The sequence below is a fragment of the Anthonomus grandis genome, chromosome 10 (genome assembly GCF_022605725.1).
Source record: "Anthonomus grandis grandis chromosome 10, icAntGran1.3, whole genome shotgun sequence".
Taxonomy (NCBI): Eukaryota; Metazoa; Arthropoda; class Insecta; order Coleoptera; family Curculionidae; genus Anthonomus; species Anthonomus grandis.
Genome location: NC_065555.1, coordinates 547,069 through 559,074, shown reverse-complemented (window position 1 = coordinate 559,074; position 12,006 = coordinate 547,069). Strand labels below are relative to the sequence as shown.

The window sequence follows — 12,006 nt, the reverse complement described above, 5'->3', positions numbered from 1 at the left end:
TTAAGTCGCCAGTGCGTTGAAAACTATCGACCTATTACCATAACGAGTACCCTGAATATATTACTTGAAAAGTGCATTAAAATTAAATAGGAAATACATTTTCTGAGGCTCACTAATTTTTTTTATTTGTACCAGTGACGTTCGTGTAAGGTTGAAACTAAATATTTTTGATAAAAAATATGGTACGCCACTTTTTTGTATTTTTGTAATTTTCATTTATTTCTGAGCAAATTTAATCTCTTGACTTTCTTTTGTCCGAGGTTGCGTATTCGATTAAAAAAATAAAATCGATCTACCTTAATGTATTACGTGTTTATAATTAATGTTTAGTTAATGTGATCCTAATTTTTGTTTTAAACCAAACTAAAAAAAAGAAATTAAATAGGTAATTATAAAAAATGTTGAAAATGACCACCCTCTGTCGTTATGCAAGAGTCTATCTATACCTACGTCGCCGCATTTGTTGACGAATCTCATAAAAAATTCCGGAAAAATTTCGAATTATGGCACATGAATTAATGATTCGATTTCTCAAGTCATCAATATCCAGTACCGGAATCCTGTACACCAAAGTTTTTAAATCTAGTGGATTCATATCTAGTGAAACGGAGGACCAACGATTTGGACATGTTTGGTCTAAATAACGACGTGGTAATAAACTGAAAATACTCTTCTAGGGGTACCACCTCAAGAAGTCCTGGAAGTATGTCTTAGAGAAAACGAGTGTATGTTTCTCTATTCAATCTCTGTGGTAGAAAATGTGGGCCAATAAGGTGGTCTCAAATGATTCCACCCATACATTTAAAGAAAATTGTTGTTGGTGATAAGCTTCAACGGCATGGGAATTTTCACCTGCCCAAACGTGCTAATGATTGCCTCTCTTGAAAAATTAGCTTCGTCGGTAAACAGAATCTGCCTTAAAAACTGAGGGTTTTGCTCAATGACTTCTAACGAGAAAATTCAAGACGCTTAGGAAAATCTTGCGGTAATAGAGCCTGGACTCGTTGTACGTGATATGGATATAATAACTGATTCTTTAAAATAGTCCATACCGTCATATGATTGACATGTAGCTGCAGATCAATTTTTTCAGTACTGGTGTCCGATTGTTCATCAATTAAATTAAGTACTGCCTCTTTTAATATCGCGTTGGCGACCACAATTATGCTTTCTTGGTTGAAAAGTTCGTTTCTCGTAGTCTTTGATGAAGGCGTCCAAATATGGATCAAAATTAAAAAGAAAAACAGTGGTGTACTATATTTTTCATCAAAAATATTTACTTTAAACCTTGCACGAACGTCTCTGATACAAATAAAAAAAATAGTGAGCCTCACAAAATGCCTTTTGATACATAGAAAATGCATACCAAATATTACAGGGGTTTGACAGATAATTGTAAAGAAATATATATTTTTCTTTAATGTTTACCACCGAGTATCTCAAAAGTTAGGACTTTTAGGACATACGTTCTTATAAAGCTTTTTTCTTAAAATCTTATCCAAGAATCAGCCCCTGAATTTTTTTCGCATCTATTGATTTACACTCTGTATTTCTATATAGGCATAGACAAGTATTAAGTTACTTATGTGCTTATTTTGTACTTTTATATATATATTGATGTAAAGGCAACTTTTGCATTATGAGTAAATGAAATAAAATAAACAGAGTTTTAGAGACTGAGTCGTTTCATGTGAGACAAACAATTTTTTAACTTACTTCGGCAAAACCGATGACTTTCTTCTCGGTTTGCGGGGAAAAGACCCACTTCTTGGCACTCTGCGCGATATCGATGTTCTTCTTTTCGTTGGCCTTAATGAACAAAAACACCGGATCGTCCGGGTATTGGAGCACCCGTTCCAATTCGGCAGTGGCCGATCGGAAATACGTACGTAAACGATTTTGGGGCATCATTGATCCGCCTTGATTCGATTGGAAGAATGGAAATTCCACATTCGCACGCAAACAATTCGGAATCATAAATGACGTGTGGACTCGATTGGTTGGTTGGAATAAGTCCGGGTTAGCTTGGGAGGCATTAGGAATCCCCCATGTCGTAGATTCCCCGTATTGTTGAGTTGAGGCTTCTTGTCGGACTGATTCCGCATTCTCTCCTTGATTGTATGCGACCAGCTGGTTCTGACTCGGTTGCAATAATTCCTCAGTGGTTTGGGTGCTGCTGGAAATCATCAGTTTTCCCGACTGCCCTTGGTTAGATTGGAATGATTCACTTCCATTCACTTGAGAGAAGGAGTCAAGAGCCAGATGTCGATTAGATCGGAATGGTTCGACATTCGGATTTAGTTTAAGTTTCCTAGTGGCTCCCAAATGGCTTTGATTCAATTGAAATAGACTGACAGTTGCTAGGGAGGGATTAGGGATCGTGAATCCCGATTGGCCTTGATTAGATTCCCCACATGCTTGCGAGGAATTAGGCATCACCAATCCTGATTGGTCTTGGAATGATCCAACATTCGGTTTGGTCCGGTTGGTAAGTCCGGTCAGATTTTGATTGGATCTGAATGGTTCCCCGGTTGTTTGGGTGGACTCCGACAGACTCGGATTGTATTGGAATGATTCTGCTTGATTGGAATTGGAATCCATTAGGGTTGGAGTTTCGGCCCAGTTGAAAGGTGGCTTGTCTTGTGGTAAATCCGCATCTAAAATAGACCGTTATAATTATGAAAGTGAATTAAGGGAAAACTTACTCAAAAACTCCAGGAAATCGTCTTGATGGAACATATCGCTCTTGGCGAGCTTAGTGGGTTCCTCCTCTACGGGCGCGACCGGTTCCTGGTGCTTAACAATTTTCCGTGGACGTTTAACAACGTTCTCGTTTACTACAGCGGCACCTTGAAACAAAAACATGCAGACTGAACACACCGTGTTTTAGATTTAAAAACGTGCAAATGAATTCTGAAATGCTGGAACTTTAACGTTGTTAAGAGGTGGGGTAAAAAAAGTGGTTTTTGAGGTTTTTGTCCAATTTTACGTTTTGGGTATTTTTCGACGGAATTTGTGACGACTTTTTTTATTAATAAACATAGACACGGGAATCAACAACTGAGATTTCTGATCGAGAAATAAAATAGGGTTTTTTTCTCATGCAATTATTTTCTGCAAAAAAAACCGTTTTTTATTGACCCTATCCTTAACCCCCCACCCACCCCACACAACTTACCAGTAAGAAATTGTTTTCAAAAAACATCGTTTTCCAAAATAATACGCATGAATAACAGCTGGTTCCGTCATTCATATCTAATCTAATAACACAGTTTGTTTATTTAAATTTGATATAATTATATATATGTATAATAATAAATATTTAATCAAAAACAATGTTATTACATTGGATATTATGGAGAAAAAACGGTGATTTTTCAAAGGAATTTCTTACTGGGCAAACGTTTGGGGTGGGCGGGTGGGGTAAGGGTTCTTTTGAGAAAAAAACAAAGTTTCTGCAGAAATTATATATTCAATATTTAATTTATTAACACTGCTTATTTAAATTTGAAATAATTTTATATATAAATATTTTGTATAAAAACAACGTCATTAGATTGGATAATGTGGACGAAAAACGGTGATTTTTCAAAAGAATTTCATCAAATATTTGAGGTGTAAACTACATTTGTAAACAAAATTGTATATTATATAATATGTATATTCTAAAGTTTAACCTCTTCAGTCCACACGTCCAGCCCGCTGTACATTTTTTAAAATATAGTACGGGCTCACGCGTAGCCGATCGATCGTTCTAGCCGTGACACTGGTTTCGTGGCGTCAACATTGAAGCCGAGATTTGGTGGCGCACGCCGTACAGTGGAACAACTAAGTGGAGATACCGCGGGACCTACAATTTTACATTTTACAAAATAATATATTTTTTAATTTATTATTATGTATTTTTAGGTATATGATAAATATTTATTATTATTTATTTTATTGGAAAAATATACATAAACGGTGTTTCAAATGTATTTATACAATCTTTTTCTTCCTTATTTCCTTGATTTATCATTTGTGGCTCAAGTTCTAACTCTTGTAAGACCCGTGATTTTTTTTTTCTCAAATATTGTAGGGCAGGCATCTTCTGACAGCTTTACTCTTTTTCGAGAAACCTTTAAAATTGTTCCATCCTTCCTAGCCACTATATCCTCACGAATAATGAAACGTTCAGAAAAATGTTTTATGTAGATCCTTGATGATTCTTTTATCACTACGTCGTCTCTTTCAATGCATTTTAACCATCTTTTCTTTTGATCCGGGTTATTGGGAAAACGAAAAATGGTAACTCTCTCGGTATCTTTATAATTGCTTTTGCACCCAGGAATGCAGCAAGAGGTAGGCATTATTCTTAATAAAATTAAGATTGTAAAATGTAAGTTAAAAATAAAATTGTTAATTTACCCACCTAATTTAAATACCGAATTTTTATTCTTTTTAATACTCAAAGCGAGTATCAAAATAGTTTGGTAGTTTAAAATTTTAAATGCGTAATCTTACTATAAACTACAATAAAATAATATTTCGAATCAGCGCAAAATATGTGCCCCAGCGCGGAATTTTTGCCATCGCGATGCGGTCGTCGCCTCGCATGATTTCGGCTTCTGTTGTGAGGTATCGATGGAAGCGGGGATAAGTGTCCAGGCTAGTAGGGATGGTACAGACTAGTATTTTTTTGAAACTGTTCCGTTACGTTCCTGTTCCTATTCCGGAACAGTTACGAATACCTGTTACTTAATAACAGTTCCAACCGAGATCGTTAAAACAACTTTGACACGATATAAAATTTAATTTAATACCTACTTTAAGGGGAAACGGAACGGTTATGAAAAATTAATAAAATTTTGGATTTTGCGGTGTAAAAGAATGATAAAAACGACCAATACGCCAAATGCCAACGGTTCCATCTTTCGTCTACTCGTTTAAATAAATCCCCAATCCGGCCAATCCCTGTTTTGAGTTTCGTGTTTCGTCGCATTATCGTATCATAGGTCGAATAAAAAAGGAACGCCAAAAGGCAGTTTCCTTCGCTATTCTGTTCTCTCTCTTTTGCTATTCCCACTGTTCCGTCTGTAATCTGTTATATTCTACTACTCCGGAACAGTTGATATCTTGGAAGTAGTATTTTCTTAAATTTTAAATTAATACCTGTTACTCGTTTGGAACTGTTCCAAAAGAACTGTTCCTAATATTTTGTATCATCCCTACAGGCTAGAACTATCGATCGGCTACGGCTCACGACGACGTGATTTGGAGCCCGCCGTGCAGCGGACTGGACGTGCATAAATACGCCAAAAAATATTTGGTTAAAACTATTTGGCAACGTTGGATTTTTTTCAGTTTTGTTTTGACGGAACAGGTGTTGTATTGTAAATCATGGCGTCGTATCAGAACTAGATAATATTTGCATTATTTTCGATTGTTTTGATAAAATACTGATTAAAATCAAATAAATTGACTGCTATTTAGTAAATCAACAAATATACGTACAGAAAATGTAACGTCGCTCTACAGAGTGTTCGGCTTTTGATTTTGTGCAGTATTTCGGACGTCGGGACTGTATTTGGTTTAAGTTTTTACTTTTTAAAAAAAATTTTAAATTTTATTGTTGTTATTATTTCGTCTTTTTTTTGAAGATGGTATGCAACTACTGACGGATAAAGATCTTTAAGAGATTCTAAATGACAGTGACTTCTACTTGAGCGATGATGATGATGAGGAAATCACCGCCGAAAACAGTGAATCAATTGAGGCAAATGATAATGAAGACGACGACGCAGATTCAGTTTCTGATACCATCGAAGAGGAGTCTGATGACGATAATGTTCCCTTATCCAGAATAAGAGAGCAGGTTCTCCGGGAGCAAACAAAAAATAAAACCGCAGAAGTAAAATGGAAAAGAAATGTTTTTGAAAGTCGAGAAGATGTCTGCCTTGATCCGGAATGGCAGTTACAAGATGATCATGAGTATTGGACACCCCTGAACTATTTTTATAAATACTTTCCAGATTATTTTTGGGAAAATTTAGCAGAACAAAGTAGTATTCGTGCCATACAAGCAAATAAAAAAAAACCACTTAAGTCAACAGCCAAAGAATATCAAATATTGACATATTTTAATGGGCATTTTTGGACTTCCACGGCTGCGCTTGTATTTTATGAAGGGAATTGAAATATCTTGCATTACTCAGCTACCTAGAGACCGTATTTTTAAATTAAGAAATTTTCTACATGTTGTTAACAATCTTAGTGTTTCAAATGAGGTAAAGCAGTCAAATCGGCTATGGAAAGTTCAACCTATCATCGATGCGATTCGTAAAAAGTGTATTACTTTACCAAGGAGTAAAGAATTGAGCATCGACACAAGCACTACTGCTCTCCGACAGTACGTTAAAAACAAGCCAAATCCAGTAGGACTCAAAAATTTTGTTTTAGCTACACCTTCCGGACTGGTTTTAGATTTATCATGGTTTTGCACCTTTTGGCCAGATCAAAATTTGGGAATAGGTGGATCGGTTGTAAAGAAGCTTTCAGAAGATTTGTCGCCAAGGCACAAAATAATTTATTTTGATCGTTACTTTACTTCAGTCAAGCTACTGGATCATTTACTAACAAAAGGAATTTTGGGAACCGGGACAATTATGAACAACAGAATTCCGCGAGATCTTAGGAGCAAAATAAAAAATGATAAAGAGCTCCTCTCGAATGGTCGTGGTTCCTTTGATGAGTTTGTGCGAGAAGACAAAAAAATGACCATTCTGAAATGGATGGACAATAGATCAGTAACAATGGCATCAACATCTTGAGGCTCTGCGCCAGTAACAGAAGTACGCCGATGGGACAAGAAAAATAAAAAGTACCTTCTTGTTTCATGTCCAAACTCTGTCACTAGTTACAACCATTCTATGAGAGGAGTGGACATGTGTGATAAACTAATATCTTACTATCGCATATTTATCGCAAGAGTTTTCTGGCATTTTGTGGACTTGGCAATTACAAATTCGTGGGTTGAATACCGCCAAAACTGCTTCGCTCGTGAAGATAGAAAAATTTCTATCATGGATTTACTTGAATTTAAACTGTATATCGGGAAATCTCTTGCCCTTGGAGCACAAGCAAACGGTTTTTAAGATCCAACTTCTTCATTAGATGAGGAAACAAGTCAACCTGCTTAAAAATGCAAGAAGTCGAAGATGCCACCAAGAGATGTCAAGACCACTGGTAATAAACATCTACCAATATGCAGTGTTAATAACAAAAATTCCTATATGCGCTGTCGTAATCAAGCCTGTACAAAGAAAACAAGATTTTTTGTGTGAAATGTAAGCTTTATTTATGCATTTCTCCAGAGAGGCAATGTTTTTTTGAGTTTCATAATTAGAGACTTAAGTCCAATTGTCCAAAATACTGGACATGTCATATTTTTTTCTGTAGTATTTTTTTTTTGCTTTTTTTAAATCCTAATAAACCTATTTTATTAAAAGTTTCACAAAAAAAAGTAAAACAACAATTCCTTGGGACTGAAGAGATTAATAAATATACCTTGACGATATACGGTTGATGAATATACCATAACCAAAAATTTACTAAAAAATCGTTGAACAAATATAAATTTAACGATAATAATATAATGATGTGTCGCTTGGGGTATTTTCGAATGTTTTGATAACTTTTTTCCTATTAAAGATAAAAACATGAATCTAAAACTGACATGTATACCAAAGCCCTGGGTGCATTTTCTATAAGAATTTTTTTTGGAGTAACAAACAGTCTTTCAGAAAAATAAAAATTTAAGATTTTTTTTTAGCAAGTTTTCAAAATTTGCGATAATTTTTTCATACTTAAAAATAGAAACGTGAATCAAAGACTGTTATATACACCCATGCACATCTTCCATTTTACCTCAAGGTGAAAATTTTGAGGAAACCAATAGCTTTCGAGGAAAATCAGTATTAAGTCTTGTCATTTTTCTCTCAAAACTTTCGACAACTGCTTTTCTATCAAAGATAGAGAAACGAAACAAAGATTGCGACGTAAACCACAACACAAAGTACATTTAGAGCAAAAATTTCCCGAAAACCATTAGTTATTTTAGAAAAATCAATTTTTTTTTAATAGCGTGCACACAAGCAAGATCATTCAGACTCACCTAATGTGCTACATATTACATAATGCAAAATTATATACAGAGTGATTGCCTTAAGACAAACGTCACACACACGCACACCACAAAAATTATTAGTCAAGCAAAATCATGAAGTTACTTACGTGCCTACTTACTTTTTAATAAATGGAAATTTCAAAAAACACTAATAATATTCTCCGGTTTTTCCTTTGATCCTTAATAAAATAAAACGAATCTCTTAGAAGTAAATAATTTATTAATGAAACCAAAAGAAAATTTTCCTAACTCGTATTGCCTATACAATCTCTCACAAGGAACCAGTAATAATAAAACAATAACGAAAGTCCACTGCTAACGCTCCTAAATCAATTAAACAAAATCACCCAAGGGTACTTTCCTATAAAAACCTTATCACCAGTGATAAATTATTATACGTCATTCGACCATTTTCGGGTACAGCTTTCGCATCCCTATTTTTAAATACATAAATTGATCATCAGTAGTTTAGTTATCACACATTATTTGCCCCGTGGCTTTCTCCGCGTATACTTACTGTTACCGCTATTAAATTGATTGGATCGTCCGTGGTTTCCGTTGTAATGGTAACGATCGTGGGACGTCGATCCGGGGTATGTCTGTTGCAGGGTGTAAAAGGGGGTGCTGGTCATGGGGTTTTGGGGACCCAGGCCTTGCAGTAACAAATCCCCCGGGGTCGATGGACCTACAACGGAATTTTTTGTCGTTATGGTATATTTGCACAAGCAATTCATAATCATTTTTTATTTCCCGCCAGGCAATTGGGAATATATCATTTTATTCCAGGCAGTTGAATATGTCTTCTAGCTTCCCTACTTCCTGTAATTAAGTTTTTATTTGTCTCCACATAGTAAAACAGGCTTTAATCATCTACTGCCCCGGATAAGAAAATTGTGATTTTCTCAGACAGTTAATAGTTTTTTTTTTCTCTCCAAACAGTAAAATGCAGTTGAGGGTCTTTTTATTCATTCAGGCGATAAAACATATGTTATCCTTCAACTGCCTGGAATAAACAAACTAATTTTATCTCTGGACTGTTTGGAATATAGTTTTTAAACATCTCAGGTAACTAATTTGTTCTCAATTTTGTAACTCATATGCATCGAATTCATAATAATTTTTTTCAAGCCATCTATGGAATTGAATTAATTTTTTTGTCCTACTTTATTATATACCTCAAATGCCTGGAATAAGCAAAATTATAAGAGTATTTTCTTGTTTTATTCCACAACTGTTTAGTGTAAAAGAAATTATGTCTGGAGTGCCTGGAATTAGCAAAAAATTGATTTTTTTTACAGGCAGTTAGGGTCTTTTTTCTTTGCTTCCGCAGATAGTAAATAAAATTTTATTCCCCAGATACAATTGCAGTTTTACATTATTTTCCAACTTAACATTTCTGGAACAACAATTTTATTGGGTACATATTCTACATTAATTATTCGTTTTCTTGAGAAACCCACAGTTTTTGAGAAAATGGAAATTTCAGATCTAGGCCAAGTTTTCCATTTTGGGCATATTTCAAAAATTGCAATAACTTTTTTATTATTTAAGATAGAAACATGAATCAAAGACTGGTATATACTTCCAGGTACAGAATACATTCTTGATTAGAATAAAAATCTTTGAAAAACCAATAGCTTTTGACAAAAATCAAAATTTCGAACTCTTTTCATCGTTTTTCCCCTAGTTATTAGTAAGTTGTGTGCTATTAAGAGTAGAAACCTGAATCCAAGCCTGGCGTGTACATTAACGTATTGAATAATTTTTTTTTATTATTTATAAGTCCACGCGATTGATTTTGTCTGTGGAATGTCTAGAATATATTTTTTTTCACGCAATTGATTTTTTTCTCCAAACTGTAAAGTGCAGTTGAAAATCTTTAATTTTTAGGCAATAAAATACATGTTATCCCTCAACTGCCTGGAATAAAAAATTAAATGATGTCTTTTTTTCACTCAGTTAATAAAACCAATACATTTTGAGAAAAATTAAAAATTCGAATTCTTGCAATTATTTTTTATAAAAATTATTGATAACTCTCTTGCTATTAAAGATATAAATATTAATCAAAAACTACCCTATGCATCAAAACGCTTTTAATCAGAAAAACAAAAAAATTACCTGGCTGATGGATGCTTAGGGCCCCAAAACTCTGCGAAATATCATTAGAACCTTCACTGACATGATCGAACTGCAAGTTTCTAGCCGCCTGACGCGCCCCATTGTAACGAGAAGTTGCCGGTGGAATAAAACGTTTTGGGGTCAAACCCTTCTTATGCTGCTCGATGCACTTATCTTTACAAAAACAAATTAATTAACATCAAAACAAACTAATTTAACTGGAGAGATTTACCATGCAAACTGTTGCCTCCGGATCGGTTGTGGGTGGGCGCGAATCTTTGAAATCCGCCATTGTCTTTGGTGTTTGATCGGTTCGGACGACTCGCGGCATTCTCTTGCCCCAATCGAAACAAGAATTTCGGTCTTTGACCGACGTTTTTTGGCTGTGCCAGGCCCAAGTTCTTGTCGTCCGAGTCCATTATGTTCCTTAACGTTTCCGTGATTGGCTGCAGAAAAAAACTTTATAAAAAAAACATGCCTTAAAACCTTAAAATATTCATATCGAAGATATTAAAGTACTGAGACATGGATATGTCCGAAAAAGTCGAGATTTTGCCTATATCGTGTTTATTTTTCTTTAAAGTCATGAATTGTGGCAAATTAGTCGGTTTTGTGTTACACATCGTACATCATTGAAAAGAGTATTAACTGGAGATGTTTTTAAAACTACCTGAACATCTTGATAGATTTTAGTTTTTTTTTTTGCGTCAAGTTAAAGTTACCTTTCATAACTTTTTTTGCTATTTGTATTAACTTTTTGAGCTCAAAACGAATTATTTCGGTATTATTTGTACTTGATATTGATTTTTTTAGATTCAGGATACATTACAACTAAATACAAATGCAAAAAAAACGTGAAAAATATGCTGAAAAAATTTAAAGATGTCAAAAGGCATAATAATTTTTGAAAATCCTGTAAATAACACAAAATCAATGATACAAAAAAAAAAACCGAGACTTTTAGAACACAAGTTTATTAAGAAAATATCTTCTATCTGAGCCTATCTATATGCCCACCAAGTTTGGCTAACCCTCCGCCAAACACCCTGTATATGTATATCAAATATAATGATAAAATTATATATGTAGTTTTATTTATTTTGCAAATAGTTGCATATTAAACATCCCTTTTAATTGTTTTTAGGCCTGATGGTGCCCTGCTTTTGCAGGGCGAAACACGTGAAGCCAATAAAATTTGCTTACATTTATTTACATTATTTTGTTTACATTTTGTGTGGTCTCTTGGAAAAGAAACGGACGAGGATTTTATATAGGTATAAGATTCCGTTTACCGAAAAAAAAAAAATTCGACATTTAAAAAAATTGTCGCGAGATTTACATATCTACATAGTTTTACTCGAGCACTACACCTGAAATATGTAATACAATGACCCCGATATCATATAAAAAAATGGGAAATGCATTAACATAATAATACAAGAATACAAATTTGCTCAAAACTGCTGCACATGCAAAAATATCTACAAAAAAAAAAACATGTTGCAACATTGGATACTTGCATTGATACTCCCTCATTAACTTTTTTGCTAAGAATATTTCTTTATTCTGAACAGTTATAGTTGATTAGTCTCAAAGTAAATATTATTAGTTAGTAAATAAAAGAAAATGTTAAAGAGTACATTTTTAAGATGTTACAAAATACAACCCACACAGTGGATTAAGAAAAATATTTATTATATAGAAAGTCGATTTGACATCAT

General features: G+C 34.2%; 1 protein-coding gene across 2 annotated transcripts in view; it reads right to left on the bottom strand.

Annotated features, from left to right (window-relative positions):
* The window catches only part of LOC126741707 (3'-5' RNA helicase YTHDC2-like), a 32,745-nt gene that overhangs the window by 3,605 nt on the left and 17,134 nt on the right, over window positions 1-12,006 (bottom strand). For both annotated transcript variants that reach the window (XM_050448245.1, XM_050448244.1), the window contains 5 exons: window positions 10,518-10,731; window positions 10,286-10,459; window positions 8,682-8,849; window positions 2,706-2,849; window positions 1,717-2,657 (listed from right to left, as the gene is read on the bottom strand). In XM_050448245.1, the coding sequence (XP_050304202.1) occupies window positions 1,717-2,657; window positions 2,706-2,849; window positions 8,682-8,849; window positions 10,286-10,459; window positions 10,518-10,731 (1,641 nt within the window). The remainder of the gene's footprint in view (window positions 1-1,716; window positions 2,658-2,705; window positions 2,850-8,681; window positions 8,850-10,285; window positions 10,460-10,517; window positions 10,732-12,006) is intronic.